General features: G+C 36.9%; 3 protein-coding genes across 21 annotated transcripts in view; 1 reads left to right on the plus strand and 2 right to left on the minus strand.

Moving 5' to 3' along the window:
- Window positions 1-10,256, minus strand: part of AKIP1 (A-kinase interacting protein 1) — a 338,621-nt gene extending 328,365 nt beyond the window's left edge. The window contains exon 1 of the mRNA XM_001102761.4: window positions 10,247-10,256. The gene's annotated coding sequence lies outside the window, so the exon portion shown is untranslated. The remainder of the gene's footprint in view (window positions 1-10,246) is intronic.
- Window positions 1-20,839, minus strand: part of RPL27A (ribosomal protein L27a) — a 288,193-nt gene that overhangs the window by 111,435 nt on the left and 155,919 nt on the right. The gene's annotated exons all lie outside the window — the stretch shown is intronic.
- STK33 (serine/threonine kinase 33) overlaps window positions 1-20,839 on the plus strand; it is a 216,665-nt gene that overhangs the window by 11,112 nt on the left and 184,714 nt on the right. For 4 of the 18 annotated variants that reach the window (XM_015114929.3, XM_077963534.1, XM_077963531.1 and 1 more), the window contains exon 2: window positions 4,305-4,465. The exons of 12 other annotated variants lie outside the window; for them this stretch is intronic. Coding sequence is in view for 2 of the 6 variants with exons in the window: in XM_077963534.1 (XP_077819660.1) it covers window positions 4,430-4,465 (36 nt within the window). In the remaining 4 variants the exon portion in view is untranslated. Of the gene's footprint in view, window positions 1-4,304; window positions 4,466-18,853; window positions 18,897-20,839 lie in introns of all 18 variants that reach the window. 2 more of the 18 variants (XM_077963530.1, XM_077963517.1) reach the window with 2 other exon arrangements.

Raw genomic sequence — 20,839 nt, forward strand, 5'->3', positions numbered from 1 at the left:
CCTGTAATCCCAGCACTTTGGGAGGCCAAGGTGGGTGGATCACCTGAGGTCAGGAGTCTGAGACCAGCCTGGCCAACATGGTGAAGCCTCGTCTCTACTAAAAATACAAAAATTGGCTAAGCCTGGTGGTGCATGCCTGTAATCCCAGCTACTGGGGAGGCTGAGGCAGGAGAATCGCTTGAACCTGGGAGGTGGGGGTTGCAGTCAGCTGAGATCGCACCACTGCACTCCAGCCTGGGTGACTCCATCTCAAAAAAAAAAAAAAAAAAAAAAAAAATCATTTTCTTTGTCTTTTGTCTGTAGCATTTTCTCTAAGAATCTGCTATTTTGGGCTTTTTGCCTTCCTCATTGTCTTCATATAGCATCCTGCCTAGATTAACTGCCTGTTTACTTTAGGGTTATAACGTTTCACTTCATGGAGAGCTCCCTCTGTGGCTGTATGCTTTGTCTGAAAGGGTCTCTCTCCTGTTTGCCCCAGCACTTAGTAACAGGAAAGACCTTTCCTACTGGATGGCTGAGACCTTGCAGAGAGAGAGCTGTTGGAGAAGGGCTAGGTTTAAGGGGGAAGATGCCTAAACCAGAGGTTTATCTTCTGGTGCTTCTGACGTTGGCATTATCATAGTCTTGCTCTGATCATCGCCCATAGTCTCTTACTGATTGGCCTTGCTCCAAGGCTGTGTCTCTCAGGCCTCTCTTGCCCTGCCTTATTTGTGGTATTAATAACTGAGAGTTGAGGAGTGACCCGCAGCTCAGGAGTTCTGGTCTTGTTGAGCAGCCATCCTTAATGTATCCAGTTACAGTATTCATTCTCGCAAGACACAGCCCAAGCTGGCACTTCAGACATGAAGGAATATGTATGAAGTTCCAGACATCACTCATGTAGGACTTAGTTCTGGAATTCTCCCTACATTATGAATCATTGAAGGAACCGGCATTGAAAGAAGATTGGTGAGAGGTGAGAAGGGAGGGTATGATAGCTATTTGCAAATATTTGAAGAGTTGTTCAAGTATAGCAAAGACCCAGATTTTGGTCTTGAGTTCAGGCCCTACCATTTACTAGCTTTGTTTTCTCTCTTTTTTTTTCATCTAAATTCTTTTCAGCCTAAAATCATTCTGCGATTCAATAAATGTAACAGGCAGTGACTGTACTGATTAGATCTGGATCCTTGAGGCAGATTGAGTGGCAGCATTTTAGCTTTTTGAGCTCAGCCACCAGTGAATTGAAATTGTAATAGCTGTATTCATTATACTCAGAATTGAATGTTATTAATAAGCCATTTCTTAGTCCCATATTATCTCTGCTTTACAGACTAATTTTTCTTCAATAGGATTTCCTTAATTGTCTCAAATGTTTCATTCCTAGAATACTTAAAATGTCTGATTGCTATAATCTCCAGAGAAACTCAACAGTCTTAATTACATCTAGTGTTTTTTTATTTGATTTGATTCTTTAGATGAGATTAGAAGTAACTTATTTCAGAGGATGTGATTATTCTCTATATAACTATGCTTATTGTAAATTTAGAAAGTTTTGGTCATATTACACCCACATTATCATTATCTCGGATAATTTAGGCTATGGACTAGCATATAGTGGGTTAACTTCTTTCAGAATGAATGGCTTGATGATACTATTTTTTACTACCTTCCCCCCATCTTTCTTATCATTGTCTTTGGATAGTATTGATTTATACTTTCCGTTCATCTAGTCATTTCCATAGTACATGTCAAGACTTGCTGCCTATGAAGCAGAGGGTTCTTGAGTTTGATCCTTTCCTAAATATCTGCTTTCTCATGAGTAATGTCAATAATTTGTGGAATTTTGCTTTTAGTACTAGATGCCATTTTTTAGTGGAAATATTGGCAAATTGGATTTCACCCAGAAGGTGAGGGGACTGGGATAGTGAAGACTTTTAAATGATGTGAAGAACAGGTGAGGGTGTTGGGATTGTAGAAAAGGCAACCTCTAGGGCGTATGACCAAGGGGACACATGATCATTTTCTTCATACCTGAAAGGCAGAAACCTGTTAAAGAAGGACTAGGCATATCTGTAAGAATGACGTAATTACGTATGATCTGTAAGAAGTTTTATAAGGAGATAATTTTGGCTCATTTTGAGGAAAAACATTCTGGTGGTGTCCAATGAAATGAGCTTCTTGAGGAAATTAAGGAGTGGGTTCCCTGTCATTGGAAAACTTTAAACAGTGTCCATGTCAGCATCCATCAGATCTTCTGTGAAAGAAATTTCATGCTGTGCCAGATGTCCTCATATACTGTTTGTAATTTCTAGATTCTGTGGTTGCTTCTCCACTACTGATGCTACGTTGTGGCCACTTCTCCACTGTAGGGTTTGCTTTGGTGACTTATATCATTGGTTTTATGTTTCTGAACATACTGTAGCCCAGAAGGCTGTGATGTGGATAAAAACTGTCTGACATAAAAATTTTAAAAGATAATTAAGAGGATATATACCATGTACATATATACTTATAAACATACATATTTGATATGATTAGGCTTTGTGTCTCCACCCAAATCTCATCTTGAATTGTAATTTCCATAATCCCCATAATCCCCACATGTCAAGGGAGAGACCAGGTGGAGGTAATTGAATCATGGTGACGGTTTCCCTGATGCAGTTCTTGTGATACTGAGTGAATTCTCATGAGATCTGATGGTTTTATAATCGGCTCTTCCCCTCTTCCTGCCACCTTGTGAAGAAAGTGCCTTTCTTTCCCTTCGCCTTCTGCCATGATTGTAAGTTTCCTGAGGCCTCCCAAGCCATGCTGAACTGTGAGTCAATTAAATCCCTTTCCTTTATAAATTACCCAGACTTGGGCAGTTCTTTATAGCCGCATGAAAACAGACTAATACAACACCTATTTGTTTTGTATAATTGAGAATTACACTTTTTAGTTTTGTTCTTAGTTCCCGTTGTTAAAAAATATCAAGCTGTATGCTGTAGAGATCTCTCAGTATCACAAGAAAATGTTTTTTTTTGTTTATCAAATTGATTTTTAAAAAAATATAGCTCTGTTAAGTCCTCAAAATAGAGCCAACAAAGAGCTTTTATGGAAGTAGGAATTAAAATTGGTGGTTTTATTGTGAGAGTATTTGAGAAAGACCTATAAATAAAATAGTATGGACATTCAATTAGTGTCTTAGATATTTAAGAATAGGAAGTGGGAGCACTGTAATCATTTTGGAAAATTGTGTTTTCAGACTCACTTACTAATTGGATTGTTGAGTGCTGTGTTAGTGGTTTCAAATGGCATTACAATTCATTGCAATTCTGACCTGGGGTAATAGATGTAGAGGTAAAATGAAATCCATCTTCCTGAAGAAGTACTGGTTATATGAAATGATTAAATCTGATTTTAAAATAAAGCATTAAGTGCAAACTGCTAGGAGTTCAAAAAATACAGGTTCCTTGAAAGAAGATTTAGTGCATTTAGCTTTTCCTCATTGTGGATGAAATGCCTTTAAACTGATGCAAGTTATCATGCCAATAAATTAATCAAATAGGGGAAGTTACATATCTTCTCTTTGAAATGGACCCATCCTTCATGGACAGAGAGTTCTCTTTCAGGACAGACTTTATTCCAAACACTTAGAAGACTCCCTCTTTAAGTGTTTGGTGTCTTTTTCTAAGTCTTTTCTGGGATGAGTCTTAGCTCAGTGCAGGTTCTTTGATTTGGTATTGTGAAACCGAAAGTCATCATGCTGGAAAAATTCCCTGGTGACTCTCTTACCCAGGCTGGAGTGCAGTGGTGGGATCATGGCTTACAGTAGCCTCGGCCTTCCAGACTCAAGTGATCCTCCTGCTTCAGCCTCCTGAGTAACTAGGACCACAGGCATGCACCAACATGCCTGGCTATTTTTTTTGTACATATGGGGGTCTCACTATGTTGCCCAGGCTGATAAATTATCTCATATGCAGAAATATACATTTCCAAGTATATATGCAGAAATATTATGAGGTGTGAATAGGAAAATTGTACAACACTGTGTATATTGGTTGCAGAAAGGTTTCTAAGAAAATGGGCTGAGTTAAGGCTTTCTGTGTGAGGGGGATTGGGTTAAGATTTGGCTCAAGGTGAGGAATGTGAGTTGGTGAGGAGGAAGGAAAAGGCATCCCAGGAGGAATTTAGAGGGAGGGAATGAATGAAGCAGCAGATACCTTTGCTTGGCTGAGAAGTCTGAGCTTCCAAATGGAGAGAAATGTCTGGGATAATAGGCTGAGGAGGAGATAGGGTAGATGGTGGTGATTATAATGTCTTTTTTTGTTTGTTTGTTTTACCAGACCAACTTGCTTCCAGATTGCCTACAGCTGGGGAGACAATACCAACACGAAGACTGCAGATAACCCATGATGAAGTGCTAAGTTGTTTGCTATGGTAGTAGCTGGAATTCAGAGGGGAGAGACTTATGGCTACCAGATCCAAGATAGGTTCTGTGAACAAGGTTTTCTTTTTTTATAATTTACAATTTTTAGTTTCTGTGGGTACATAGTAGGTATATATATTTATAGGATACATGAGATACTTTGATACAGGCGTGCAATACATAATAATCACATCATGGAAAATGGGGTATCTGTGCCCTTAAGCAGTTATCCTTTGTGTTACAAATAATCCAGTTATACTCCTTAAGTTATTTAAAAATGTACAATTAAATTATTTTGACTATAGTCACCCTGTTGTGCTATCAAATACTAGGTCTTATTCATTCGTTCTATTTCTTCATACCCATTACCGATCCCCCTCCCCCTTCTCCCTACTCCATTCTCCTCCCAGCCTCTAGTAACCATCCTTTCTAAAACCATCTAAAAATCAATTTAATTGTTTTGATTTTTAGATCCCACGAATAGTGAGAACATTTGATGTTTTTCTTTCTGTGCCCGGCTCATTTCATTTAACATAATGACCTCCAGTTCCATCCATGTTGTTGCAGATGACTGGATCTCATTCTTTTTTTATGGCTGAATAGTACTCCATTGTGTATATGTACCACATTTTCTTTATCCATTCATCTATTGATGGACACTTAGGTTGCCCTCAAATCTTGTCTATTGTGAATAGTACTGCGGCAAACATGGGATTGCAAATATTTCTTCCATATACTGATTTCCTTTCTTTTGTGTATATACCCCGCAGTGGAATTGCTGGATCACATGGTAGCTCTATTTTCAGTTTTTTGAGGAACCTCCAAAGTGTTCTCCATAGTGGTTGTACTAATTTACATCCCAACAACAGTGTACGAGGGTTCCCTTTTCTCCACATCTCCTCTAGCATTTGTTATTTCCTGTCTTTTAAAAGCCTTTTAAACCGGGGTGAGATGATGTCTCATTGTCGTTTGATTTTCATTTCTCTGATGATCAGTGATGTTGAACACCTTTTTATGTACCCATTTGCCATTTGTATGTCTTCTTTTGAGAAGTGTCTATTCAAATCTTTTGCCCATTTTAAAAATCAGATTATTAGATGTAAACGGGGCTTTAGGTTATATAAGTAAGAGCCTTTTAGGTGAGGGAAAATAGCATACTTGATGACTTCCTTGTCAGAATGTCAATGAAATGAGCAGTAAAATGAGAACATGTGAATTCTAGGCAACTTTTTTTTTTTTTCTTGTAAAGCATGTGAATCTTTGGCAAGTCACTTCTCTTCTTTGGCTTTCATTTCATTTATTTATTTCATTATTTAGTATAATTTAAATTCATATTTAACAGGTTGCTCTTAAAAATATTCATCTACAGAGAGATAAAAAATATATGCTCTGATCCCCTCATCATTGTTGAAGAAATTACATTGTATTTTAAAGGATCTTCCATTTCTGAGATTCTTATTCTAGGAATTGAACTAAAGTATTTGAAAATACCTTATAAATGTTAAAATAGGGATACAAGTATAAATGGGTAGCATTTCATTTGGTATTTAGTGTAGTAGAGATTCTGTAGATATGCCTATATATAGTGGCAATAAGGGCTCCACTGAAAGGTTTAGATTTAATCAAAAACCTATACCAATTGTACGATGGTTCCTAATTGCTCTCAAAATTCATACTCTAACTGATTCTTCAGGATCTGGGCCAATCTCTAGTGGTTATAAAATGGACAGAAATGATTGAGTGCCACACATTTTAAAAGAACTAGCAAAATTTTTTCATTCAGAATAAGATAAAAGAGAAAAAGGAAATGGTAATGACTATAACTTGGTGATTTCCAAGTCTGCAGTACCATTTAAAAGATAACACTAAATAATAATAATTGCCAGGTACTGTGCTAAATGTTTTATGTACTTGATTGGTTTTAGTTCTCACGGTGACTATCATTACTTCCATTTTACAGATGAGGAAACTGGGGCTTGGAGAACTTGCCTAACTTGCACACTGGTCAATGGAAGAATGGAGACTTAAACCCAGATTTTCTTATCCAACAGAGCCTCTGCATATAATTATTACCCTATATCCCTATATATTCTTTTAAAATTTAATTAGTTTTTAGATAGATAATAGTTGGACTGGTATATACTTTTAAAAAAGAAGAGTATATAGTAAAATAGTCTTCCTTTTGTCTCTGTGGCCTTGATATCCATTTCATTTCCCTGGAGCCAAGTAACAATTGAGTATGCTTTCAGAGATGTGTGTGTGTGTGTGTGTGTGTGTGTGTGTGTAAATTACATGTACAAAAACGTACATATGTGGTATACACATAGTGTATTATATATAAATAAAATGTTACCCTTGTTTTATACAAGTGGTAGTATACTGTAGTTGCTATCTTGCACCTTGATTTTTTTTTTGCCTAAAAATATCTTAGATATTGTTGCAGTTAAAAAAACCCCTCTTCATTTTTTGAATTGCTGCATAGTATTCCACTGTATGGATGTACCACAACTTACTAAAATAGTTCCCTACTGAAGGGTATTTGAACATTTTCCAGTATTGTGCTATTATTGCAAGTGATGCTGTCATAGGTAACTTTTAATTTATGTTATTTTATACATGTGTAAATTCATTGTATATGTTAAACAAGAAACTAGGAGATTACTATGAACATGGTGAAATTCACTAATAAAGAAGGTTTTTCTTCCCAGTACAGGTGTGTGATAAATCATAAACATGTGAGTGCTTTTCTATCAGCAGAGCTCCATATCAGGCACTGTAATCATATATATGTATGGGTTTGTAGATTTCAAAATGAGGAAAGAGAAGATTATGGCATAGTTTACTGACTTGTAGTGAGAGATGTCTGCATATGAGCAGACATTCACTCAACAGAGTGAAACTTTCATTCCTAAAGAAAAATGACTCATTGCTGCGTGGAAGAACTTCCCTGGAGAGGCACTGTTGCATTTGACCTTTATTAGGATTATGGTATGATTCTTGCTCAGGAAAGTTGCCCTATAAAAATGGTTATAATAGCTCTGTTACCATTGAGTATATCCAGAAAATGGGCAAAAGGAGATTTTTAATATTTGTATGTAAATTGAAGAGAGCCAAAGTCAGCTTGTGTATAAAGAACTGCAGAGCAGTAAGATAGAATAGAGTGTAAATGGTATGTATACATACACCTTCATAGCTTCTGCATTGGTAGAATATAAGGTTGAATGTGAAAATAAATGTTAATATTACACAGTAATTTGCGTTTTTCCTGTTACTGAGTGAGTAATTACTATGTCCAGTAGTGGTTCTAGAGATTTTAAAAAGAATATGTATAGTAAAGAAAAATAATATGTTTATGTGCCCAGATAAACAAGTTCAAGGAAGGTGACATGGCAGAATCAAGAAACATATCTAAGATTATTCTGCTTATAGCATGTAGCATAAGTAGTAAATAATAAGTAAAGCATATGAAAAGTCATCTAAGCTTTTGAACTTTGAGTTAAGACTTAGTTTGATTTGTCCTCCTAATATTCTGATTTATTACTGAATTCTTGAAATATCTTTGATTTTTCTTTCTGCTATTTTTTGTTTCTTAGAATCTGTAGTTAATGAACTCTGGAGTACAGTCTAAAGTCACTTTGATTATTGAAGAATTTAAAATCTTTTATCCAGAAATATAGCTTTTTAGTTTATTTGTATTGTGTTTGAGACATAATTGAATATAAAAGAGTGATACTGCCATATTTTGATAGTTGTATCATATTAGATACCATAGTGCCCTCTGCTAACTATTTACTAGACACATTTCAGGGCTCCTATCTTCCCAAATTTTCTTCTAAATGAATCTCCCTGGCAGGACATGGTGACTCATGCTTGTAATCCCAGCACATTGGGAGGCTAAGACAGGAGGATCACTTATAGCATATAATTTATTTATTGTATGGAACGTTAAATCCCAGGGAAGTAGAGCAGTTCTTTCATGTCTTATTCAAGGTTGTTTAAAGTCATCCAGTAGTCTTTTGAGAATTGATAAAGCTTTGGAACATCTGTCACTTGTTTCATTTTATAGCATTGTTGTTAGGAGTTTGGCATGTTAGCAGATTTCCGGTTTTGAAGCCTGTCTCTGTCATTTATTAGCTGTATGGCCTTGTGCAAATTACTGAACCTCTCTGTGTCTTATTTCATGATCCGTAAAGTGGGAATAGTAGTAGAACCCATCTTATGAAATTGTTATAAGAATTAAGTGAGACAATATTCTCAAAGTACTTAGGCCAGTTCCTGGCACAAAAAAAGGTATTTAATAAATGTTAGCTGTTATTATTCAGTATGAGAAAGTTAATATCTGGTATATTCACACATTAAGCAGTTGAAGTGATGAAATTTGTGGCATATATTTATAGCCAGATAGATAGTAATACATTATAAAAATTTTATCTACAATCTGAAAATAGATTTCAGGTTTATTGATTTCTTCTTATTACAGTAGATGGTTTCATGAACATCAAATAGTTTGGAAAGTACCAAAAGGAAATGAAGTCTTAAAGGCCTAAGAGCACACTGACTTGATTGTTGGTTGTAATTCTTATTTTGAATGAGGGAGGTCACCTTGGAACCTGGACTGTTCTTTCTTGCCCATGCAAAGTATGATCACTAATATGCATTTCCCAGACATTGGTGCAGTGGCGGTGGCGAGAGACAGTCATGAGGATTAGGAAATGTCTGCTGTTTGTTTTCGGCTCCTCTTCAGTCCTCTTTTTAGAAGTCTCTCTTCATTTTCCCCATCTCAGATGCCTGGTTTCTGTTTGCTGCCCTCTGGCACAGCATCCCGTAAACATTTTCTCTACCATTTACAAATGTCGGTTATTGATTGGCTAACTAGATTGAGTTAAGTCTTTTTAACATCTTCCTCTTAATATATCCCTTGGTGGGGAATTTGTAGTCTTTAGAATACAGTATAAGCTTGTTAAGACTCATAAGGTACTCCATGATTTAGTCTCTTCCACTCTCCTCAGCCTGCATCTATTGAGATGATCATATAGTTTTTCTTTTTTAGTCTATTACTATGGTAAGTTTGATTGATTTTCAAACGTTAACCCAACCATGGATTTTTAGGATGAACCCTACTTGGTCATGATATGTTATCCTCTTTTTTATTGTAGTAATATATACATATATATGAAATAAAATTTGCCATTGCAACCATTTTAAGTGTACAATTCAGTGGCATTAGCTGGCTATACACTACTTCCAAAATTTTTCAACACCCCAAACAGAACTCTGTAGCATTAAGCAGTAACTCCCCATTCTTCTCTCTTCCTCCAGCCCCTGATAACCTCTGATCTACTTTCTGTCTCCATGAATTTGCCTATTTTAGCTATTTCCTATAAATAGAATTATACAATATTTGTCATTTTGTGTCTGACTTATTTCATTGAGCATAGTGTTTTCATGGTTCATCCATGTTTTATCAGAGCTTGTTCCCTTTTGTGACTGGGTAATAGTCCCTTGTGTCCATATGCCACAGTTTGTTTATCTGTTCATCTGTTGATGGACACTTGGGTTTTTTCTATCTATTGGCTATTGTAAATAACGCTGTAGTGAGTGACTGTTGGTGTACAGGTATCTGTTCGAGGCCCTGCTTTCAATTCCTTTGCATGTATACCTAGGAGTAGAATTGCTGGTCATGTGGTAATTTTATGTTTAGCTTTTTGTGAAGCCACTAAACTGTTTTTCACAGCAGCTACACCATTTTAAATTCCCAGCAGCAATGTATGAGGGTTCCGGTTTTTCCACATCCTCCCCAACACTTGCCATTTTTACGAAGAATTAAAGCAATTTCATTATCCTTTCCCTTCCCCCCTTCCCCCCCTTTTTTTGAGACAAGGTCTTGCTCCCTTGCCAGACTGGAGTGCAGTGGCACAATTATAGTTCACTGTAGCTTCAAATTCCTGGGCTCAAGTGATCCTCCTGCCTCAGCCTCCTTAGTAGCTGGGACTACAGGTGCATGCCACCACACTTGGCTATTTTTTTTTTTTTTTTACTTCTTTTTTTTTTTTTTTTTTTGTAGAGACGGGGACTCATTATGTTGCTCAGGCTGGTGTTGAACTCCTGGCTTCTGGCAGTTCTCCTGGCCTGGCCCCCCAAAGTGTCGGGATTACAGGCATGAGCCACCACGTCTAGCCTCATTATCCTTTTACATATTAGAGGATTTAGTTTGCTAACATTTTCTTAAGAATTTTTGCATCTAGGTTCGTGAAGGATATTGGTATGTAGTTATATGTACTTGCAGTGTCTTTGTCACATGGTTTTGGTAACATGGTAATGTATTGGGAACTGTTCTTTTTTTTATTTTCTGGATGAGTTTGTATAGAACTGGTATTATTTCTTCTTTAAATGTTCTTCTTTAAATGTTTGATACAATTCACCAGCAAGGCTATCTGGGTCTAGGGTTTTCTTGGTTGAAAAGTTTTAACTAAGAATTTAATTTCTTAACTGTTTATAATTATTTAAAAGAGGAAAAGTATTTATGGCTATTCTGATTATCTTTTTTCTTTCTTTCTTTTTTTTTTTTTTTGAGACAGAGTCTCGCTCTATCGCCCAGGCTGGAGTGCAGTGGCCGGATCTCAGCTCACTGCAAGCTCCGCCTCCCGGGTTTACGCCATTCTCCTGCCTCAGCCTCCCAAGTAGCTGGGACTACAGGCGCCCGCCACCTCGCCCGGCTAGTTTTTTGTATTTTTAGTAGAGACGGGGTTTCACCATGTTAGCCAGGATGGTCTCGATCTCCTGACCTTGTGATCCGCCCGTCTCGGCCTCCCAAAGTGCTGGGATTACAGGCTTGAGCCACCGCGCCCGGCCTATCTTTTTTCTTTCTTTTAACTTTTAATTTGAAATAATTGCAGATTTACAAAATGTTTCAAATAAGTACACAGGGAGGCTCTGAGCATGCTTCAACCATCCTCCCTCAATATTAACTTCTTGCATAACTGTAGTATACTATCATACTAGGAATCAAGTACACAAAGCTTATTCAGACCTCTCTAGTTATATATTCACTCATTTGTGTATATGTGTTTCTAGTTCTATGCAGTTTAATGCCTGAGACTCATATTAGCTCCATCTCTAAGTGTCCACTTCCTCTGGGGTGAGTGGGGATGGAGAGGGAGGGAGAGGGGCCACTGAGGGACTGGCAACACTCCAGCATGTGGTGTCGGGGTCCACGGGCAACTTCAAGGCAGGTCTTGTGTAACCACAAACTTTGTGTAACCATCACTGTAATCAAGATACAGAACTGTGCCATCACCATGGGTCTCCCCTGTCTACTCCTTTATACTCATACCTACCCCTCTCCTATCTGTAACCCCTGGAAACAGATTCATTTCTATAATTTTGTTATTTCAAGAATGTTATATAAATGGAATCATACAATATGTAACCTTTTGAGATTGGCTTTTTTCACTCAGCATAATTCCCTTGAGGTTCATCGAAGTCTGTTGTATATTCCTTTTTATTGCTAAGTAATAGTCCTTAGTATCGATGTGCTACCGTTTGTTTAACTGTTCACCTGTTGAAGGACATTTGAATAGTTTCCTGTTTTTGACTGTTACTAATAAAGCTGCTATGAATGTTTGTGTATAAGTTTCTATGTGAACGTAAGTTATTTCTTTGGGATAAATGCCCAAGAGTACAATGACTGGGTTATGTAATAAGTCAATTGTAGTTTTAAAATAAACTGCCAAGCTATTTTCCAGAGTGGCTGTACTATTGTACATGACCACCAACAGTGTACGAGTGATCCTTTTTCTCCATATTGTCACCAGCATTTGGTATTGCCGCTATTTTTTATTTTAGCCTTTCTGATTGATGATACTTCATTGTGATATTAATTCACATTTCCCCAAAGCCTAATGATGTTGGTCATCTTTTCATGGGCTTATTTGCCATTGTGTATCTTCCTCTGTGAAAAGTCTATTCATGTATTTTGCCCATTTTCTAGATGAATTTTTTAAGGTTGAGTTTTAGACATGCTTTGTGTGTTTTAGATAGAAATTCTTTGTCAGATATGTGATTTGCAATCATTTTTTCAGTCTGTAAGTTGTCTTTTTAATCATTAACAGGATCTTTTGCAGATAAAAAGTTTTAAATTTTGGTGAAGTCCAGCTTATCAATTTTTCCTTTTTTACCCGTTCGTTTTGAATGAGCTTTGGAGTTTGTTGAACTTCTTGGATCTGTAGGTTTGTAGTTTTTGTCATGTTTAGAAATATTTCACCTCTTTTTTCTGTATTTGGTCCTCCATTTAGTATATATACATTAGAATGCTTAATACTTTCCCACAAGTCATTGAGACTCTGTTCATATTTTCCTTGAGTATTTTTTTTTTAAATATTTTATTTTGGATAGTTCCTATTGCTATGCCTTTACTGATTTTTTCTTTGGTAGTATTTGATCTGCTGTTAATTCTATCCATTGCATTTTTCATTTTAGGTATTGTATTTTTCATCTGTAGAGGTTCCATTTGGGTCATTTAAAATATATCTTTCAGTCAGGCCGGGCGCGGTGGCTCAAGCCTGTAATCCCAGCACTTTGGGAGGCCGAGATGGGTGGTTCACGAGGTCAGGAGATCGAGACCATCCTGGCTAACACGGTGAAACCCCGTCTCTACGAAAAAATACAAAAAAACTAGCTGGGCGAGGTGGCGGGCGCCTGTAGTCCCAGCTACTCGGGAGGCTGAGGCAGGAGAATGACGTGAACCCGGGAGGCGGAGCTTGCAGTGAGCTGAGATCCGGCCACTGCACTCCAGCCTGGGTGACAGAGCAAGACTCCATCTCAAAAAAAAAAAAAAAAAAAAAATATATATATATATATATATATATTTCAGTCGAGACCATCCTGGCTAACAGTGAAACCCTGTCTCTACTAAAAATACAAAAAATAAAAATACAAAGAATTAGCCAGGCATGGTGGCAGGCGCCTGTAGTCCCAGCTACTCCGGAGGCTGAGGCAGGAGAATGGCATGAACCCGGGAGGCGGAGCTTGCAGTGAGCCAAGATCGTGCCACTGCACTCTAGCCTCGGCGACAGAGCGAGACTCTATCTCAAAAAAAAAAAAAAAAAAAATATATATATATATATATATATATATGTATATATATTTTTTATATATATATATCTTTATATATATATCTTTCAGGCACCAGGCATAGTGACTCATCCCTGTAATCACAGTGACTTCAGAGGCTGAGGTTGGAGGATTGCTTGAGGCCAGGAGTTCGAGACCAGCCTGGGGAACATAGTGAGACCCTATCTCTAAAAAAAATAAATAAATAAAATAAATAAAAAATCTTTCATTTTTCTCTCCATCATGTTTATGTATTTCTCTACCCTGTTAGACATGTAGAACATATTTGTATGATTCTTCATTTCTGGGGCATATTTTTGCAGATTTTGTATGCCCGTTAACTTTTAACTGGTTCCAAGACATTGTGGATTTAGGTGACTTCTTTAAATAGTGTTGGCTTTGTTCTGGCATGCAGTTAAGTTGCTTGAAATCAGTTGAAGCCTTTTGAGACTTGCTTTTAAGCTTAAGTAGGGCAGGTCTGGAGCGGTCTTTAGTCTAGGGCTAATTTATCTCTGTTGTCAAGATGAAACCCTTCTGAAAATTCTACTTGCTGCCCTATGTATTAAGATATCTTTCCTCTCTGTCTGGCAGGAATAAGAATTGTTCCCAAATCTTGTATGAGATCTGGGAATGTTCTGTCTTTTTCTTGCAAGGCAGTTCTCCTTCCTCTCCCACTCCCAACACGAGCCTTGGATAGTTTTTTTAAAATTAGTTTTTTACTGTGGTAAAATACATATAAAATTGACATTTTCACTTTTTTTTTTTTTTTTTTGAGACGGCGTCTCGCTCTGTCACCCAATCTGGAGTGCAGTGGCGCGATTAGCTGTTATTCAGTTCACTGCAAGCTCCGCCTCCCGGGTTCACGCCATTCACCTGCCTCAGCCTCCGGAGTAGCTGGGACTATGGCGCCCGCCACCATGCCCGGCTAATTTTTTGTATTTTTAGTAGAGACGGGGTTTCACCGTGTTAGCCAGGATGGTCTCGATTTCCTGACCTCATGATCTGCCCACCTCGGCCTCTCAAAGTGCTGGGATTACAGGTGTGAGCCACCGAGCCCAGCCCCATTTTAACCATTTTTAAGTGTATAATTAAGTGGCATTAATTACATTCACAATTTGTTAAAACCATCACCACTATTTCCAAAACATTTTTATCACCCCAAACAGAAACTCTGTAAACTTTGCTAGTAACTCCTTATTTTCCCCTCCTATCCCTAGTAAACTTGAATTTACTTTCCATCTCTATGAATTTGCTTATTCTGGATATTTCTTGTAGGTGGAATCATACAATGTTTTTTCTTTTGTGTCTGGCTTATTCTAGTTAGCATACTGTTTTCAAGGTTTTTCCAACTTGGGTAGTTTTGGCCTCGCATATGCTTGCATTAGCTCTTAGCCGAGACTCGTGTATCGTTTTGCAGATCTCGGAAGCTGTCTTTTGTGCAGCTCTTTCCCTCAACTAAGCTACACTGCTGGGCTTTTGGGGAGTTTGCTGCATTCTGGAAACTGCTTCTATGTGGTAAACTGGTGCAATCATGGAACTCTTCGTGTTTGCTTTCCCTCTCCCAGGTATTGTAGTGCCGTGTCTTGTGTGATTGTCCAAAAACCATTGTATCATGTATTTTGTCCAGTTTTCTAGCAGTTTATGGCAGAAGGGTAAGACCTGTCCCCCTGTTATTCTGTCTTGATCAGAAGCAGAACTGTCCTCTGTGTCTGTGGGTGTGTGTAACAGCTTTTATTGAGATGTAATGGCCATACAATAAACTACCTATGCTTAAAGTGTACAATTTGATTTTTATATATGTGCACATCCATGAAACTGTTGCACAATCAAGATACTGAACATATCCATCACCCCTCAAAATTCCCTTATGTCCTTTTTAATGTCTCCATCCTACCTGTCTCTGCCCTCCTCTGCATTCTCAGGTAACCTCTGAATATGTTTCTGTCACTGTAGGTTAGTTTGCATTTTCTGTGTAAATGGAATCATACAGTACTATGTTGTGTGCACCAATAACTTACTCATTTTTATTGCTGAGTAGTATTGCATTGTGTGGGTATACCACAATCGATTTATCCATTCACATGTTGATGGACGTTCATTTGGGTTGTTTCTAGTTTTTGACTACTACAAACAAAGCTGTTATACATTTGGATAAGGCTTTTTATAGACATATGTATTTATTTTTCTTTGGTGAATACCTAGGATTGGAATTATTCGTTCATAGGATAGATACATGTTTACCTTATAGAAGAGCTGTTTTCCAAAGTGGTTTTACCATTTTCCATTCCCACCCTCAACAAATGAGGATTCTTGTTGCAAGAACCTCACATCCTCCCCTAATATTTGGTTTTGTCAGTCTTTTAAACTTTAATCTTTCTGGACGATGTGTAGGGATGTCTCATTGTGGTTTTAACTACATTTATCTAATGAGTAATAAGTTTGTGAAATTTTTTATCTGTTCATTGAACACTGATATATGCTTTATAAAGTATCTGTTCTTTTGCCCATTTTTTTGGAAAACAGGTTATCTTTTTATTTTTGAGTTGTAGGAATTCTAATTTTGGATACAAGTTCTTTTTAGATGTATGTATTATGAATAGTTTCTCCCAGTCTGTGGCTTGCCAGTTACTCATTTTCTTTTTTCTTTTCTTTTCTCTTTTCTTTTCTTTTTTCTTTTCCTTCTTTGAGACAGGGTCTCACTCTGATGCCCAGGCTGGAGTGCAGTGGCACAATTATGGCTCACTGTAGCCTTGGGCTCAAGTGATTCTCCCATCTCAGCCTCCCGAGTAGCTGAGACCACAGGCGTGCGCCACCACGCCTGGCTAATTTTTGTATTTTTTGTAGAGATGGAGTTTTGCCATGTTGCCCAGGGTAGTCTTGAATTCCTGGGCTCAAGTGATCTGCCCACCTTGGCCTCCCAAAGTGCTGGGATTACTGGTGTGAGCCACCATTCCTGGTCACCTATTGATTTTCTTAATGGTGTCTTTTGAGGAACAGAAGTCTTACATTTTGATGAAGTCTAATTTATCAGTTTTTCTTTTATGGCTAATGTTTTCTGTGTTCTTTCTAAGAAATCTTTACCTTACCTGAAAGTCATAAAAACATTCTGTGTTTTCTTCTAGAAGTTTTTAGTTTTAGGTTTTGCATTTGTGTATATGATCTATTTCAAGTTAATGTCTGTGGGTGGTATGAGATAGGAGTTGAAGTTCAATTTTTTTCCCCTCATGGATATACAGCTGTTTCAGCACCATTTGTTGAAGACTTTTCTTGTGTTGTTGAATTGCTTTGCCACCCTTGTCAAAAATCAGTTGACTTCTGTTTGTTTTAGTTGATTTGTCTATTCTTATACCAATACCACAGTGTCTTCATTATTGTGGCTTGATAGTGAGTCTTAAAACAAGGTAGTGTGAATCTTCCAATTTTGTTATTTTTCAAGATTGTTCTGGTTTTTCTGGGACCTTTGCCTTTACTGATGCATGCTAGAATCACTTTGCCAATTTCTATAAACTGTGCAGCCAGATTGAGAATCATAGAATAGACCTTGGTAAGTTCATGCCTTGTGATGTGTTTAAGAAGTCATTTTGGGGACCTTCTCCAGATAATATTCCTTGGGAGCACTGGGCTTTATTTGAATGTTTATGTCTTATAACTCCTAAAAAGGAAATTTATACTATACATACTTTTCTTTGGGTCTTTGCCTAGGTACATAGTTTCCTTGTCAACTTTAGTGTCTTTGGTGGAACTGACTTGTTACTGTTCCAATCTTAAGAATATAAATGTTGCTTTAGTACAAGAAAAATAAGAAGGTAATATAGCACATAATCCATTAAAGTCTGTTTACAAAGGATGTGTAAGAGAATACGATTTTTTTCTCTGTAGTATCAGAATCAGTCTTCCTTCTGCTGCATTATATTTCCTAGACAGTTATTAGGGAAATGTTCAGGGTCACAGTTTTATGGAACTGTACTTAGTGAAATATCAAATACTATAATAAATAGCTTTCTTGCTTTTATATTTCCAGATAAACTCAAGTTTTCAAAAAACTTCAAATAGTCTAATTTTTGCTGTTATCTTGAAATACATGCTTTAACAGCACCACACTTATTAGTGACTTTTAATAGTAGAGAGAATTATGTTACAGTATGTATGATGCTTTCTAGAAGTTGTCTAACCATACTGTGGTATTCATTTTTGTAATTATTTTTGAGTTGTGGTTTTACATATATAATTCATTATCCACAATTTATGATCCCAGTTACATAAATCAGTTCTTTTAGTCTCTTGTAGTAAGTACATGTAAATGTTATGAATAATATTTTGGAGGAACTTTTATGCCATTTTAATGAGTTCATATTTGCATTGAATAACTGAATTGTAACTTGGAGTGTTCCCAGAATAGAAAATGTGAATTACTAAAATGAACTTGGGTACTTCAGGACTGTGATGGAAGAAACTAAGAACTATATTTTATTTAGTGATCATATTGTTTTATGATAAAAACAAGCTATTTTGCTCTGGGTGGCAATTATTTTGTACTAAGGAAGTACCTTGGAATTATAGACCATCCTTCAATTTTATGTGCATTCCTGTCAGCTGAAAATAATTGCTGATTTGGATTTTCCTTGGAAAGAGAGGTGGAGATTATATTATTAACTTTGTAGGGAGGCATTTTTTAGTCATTAATCAGATATATTGCTGTAGAAGCAATTGAATATTGTTTTAAAAAGTTCAGAATCTTGTAATATATGCCCAAAGAATAAGTTAATTATAGAAAAGTGCTACATTGTATGATTCAGATAATCTGAGACTGATGACTAGTTTAGTGTGTAGCTAGGTGCTAATTGTATGTGCTGTGGATATTAAATGTAAAAGGAGTTCAAGCCTGGAAAGATTCACATGGACTGGAGCTGTTAGTTTGTTTTTGGTTTAAAGGATAGAATTTGGTGTTATTCATCATGCCCATATTGGGACAATGAAAAGACTTCCCAGTATTTCCTATAAAAGGTTATCCAGGTGTAGTTACATGCTTCTGATTTTCCCCGTTGTTCTGTTTATATAGGCATAGCTCATTTATTACGGGAAATGGGAGGAATAGCTGTATTGGTGCTATATTGGTTTGTTATAGCCAATCCCTAAAGAAATGTGTTCCTGTAAAGACTCTTTTGTTTTTCTTTATATCCTTTGAAATTATGATTTGCCTCCAGCCATAATTTCTTGCAGCCACAAATAGTAAAAACTAATACTTTTATAGCACTGAACTGTGTACCTGTGTTCTAGATACATTTCATATTTTGACTAATTTGATCTTCATGATAACCCCATGTGGTAGGTAATATTCATTTTTTCATTTTACAGATGGGGAGCCAGATAAATATTACATAGCTAGAAAGTGACAGAGGTGAGCTGTGAACCAGAGTCTCTACTGTTAACCCTAGTCTATGCTTGAATTGACTTAAGAATTAAATTTTATTAGTAATGTTTTAAACATTGTTATTATTATTATTATTATTTTGACATAGGGTCTTACTCTGTCACCCAGGCTAGAAGGCAGTGGCTCAATCTTGGATCACTGCAACCTCTACCTTCTGGGCTCAAGCAGTTCTCCCACCTCAGTCTCCCGAGTAGCTGGGACTACAGGCACATGCCACCACCCCGGCTAATTTTTTAGTATTTTCAGTAGAGATGGGGTTTTACCATGTTGCCCAGGCTTGTCTCAAACACTTCCACAGTGCTAGGATTACAGGCATGAGCCACCACGCCCAGCCTTAAACATTATTTTAACAATGTCATAGGTTAGGCAGTTATAACTGTATTAAAGTCCTGAGAAGCTCACTCAGTAATTTAAAAAATTTCCACTAGAGGTCAGTCTATCACTTGGCAATATAAATATTTTCTGCTTTCTTAGAAGTGCAAAATTTCATTTACTAAATTAAAGAAGTATGCTATGGAAGAGACTTGGGTAGCAGAATAAATTATGAATTGGAAACATAATAAAAAAAGTAATCTTTATAGTAGTAAAAGCATATATGACTATTACAAGATGCAGTATTGGTTCAATTGACTGTATTTGCAGAATTTAGTTAAGATATCCTATGAGATGCTATCTGGGCATAGGAAAGACTAATGACCCTGATCTTTAGTTGTTGCCTCTAAATGAACCACACATTAAACATTAGACCAATTTTTGTGTTACTAATACTTCAGATTCTTTTTGTTGACTCATTTAATTCAGTCCAGGACTTAAAGTATACCTGGAGAGTAACGAAATAGTGAAAAGATTGAATGTTTACTATTGAATGTTTACTAAGAGATATTCTGATAATTTTAAGGCAATGTGGGCCTAAGATTTTTAAAAAAGTAGTCTAGAGGCTTTTATTTCTCAACTCTCAAGTTTTGGAGATAACAAGGAATTGAATTAAGATGCAGAAACTGAGAGTCTATTTAGAAGCTGCATTTTGAGGTAATTTCTTTGCTTATAAATGCAGTCATATTTTGGAAGGATAAAATATTAATTAACTAGAGTCTTAATCTGGAAGGATTAAATATAGTTGGAGAGTCTAGCATGGTCCTGAGTATAAAGTTATTAATCAGTTGACCAATGATGTTATTTATATGTAAATAATGATTTTGGCTTCTGTAGGTTAAATAAAGCCTTTTAGGCAGCCTTCAAACTAGCTGAAACAATCTGACTTGACTTCAGATTTGTCACACTGGAAATGAATGGCAACATGCGGAACAGGCCAGGACAGGGGGGGAGATTACATAGGAGGGGTGGTTCGGCAGAGTTTGTAAGTTTGGATGGGTAATAACTTAACCCAGGGGATTGTTGGTGGAGGAGTGAGGGAGTCCTGTAAATAGAGATAGGCAGAAGCAGACAGGTTATTTGGGTTCTAGGTAAACAAGGTGCATCTAAGACCTAAGACGTCTTCAGAGGCAGCAGAGATGAACAAATGAACGTGAAGGTGAGAGTTAATGATATCTAATGGTACCTATCCCTTACTATGTACTTATTTATGTGCCAGGCACTGTGCTAAGAGCTTTATGTACAGTATCTCTTTTTCTCCTTGTCATAATCTTGTGAGGTAGGTTCTAATCCCTTTTCGCAGACAAGATGACTGAGGCTGAATGAGTTTCAATAACTTGCCTTGGGTCTTAGAGCTTGTAAATGGCAAAACTGATATTTGAACTCAGGGCTTATGACTCCAGCTGTGAAACTTTGCTTTCTGATGCAGAAGGTATTTCTTTTTTTTCCCCAGTTTTATGCTGCCTGCAATGTAGGGATGGCCATAGGCTTATATCCAATGGGAAATTAACACCATGGGTAAACCCCAATTACAGCAA

This window comes from Macaca mulatta, chromosome 14, assembly GCF_049350105.2.
Source record: "Macaca mulatta isolate MMU2019108-1 chromosome 14, T2T-MMU8v2.0, whole genome shotgun sequence".
Classification (NCBI taxonomy): Eukaryota; Metazoa; Chordata; class Mammalia; order Primates; family Cercopithecidae; genus Macaca; species Macaca mulatta.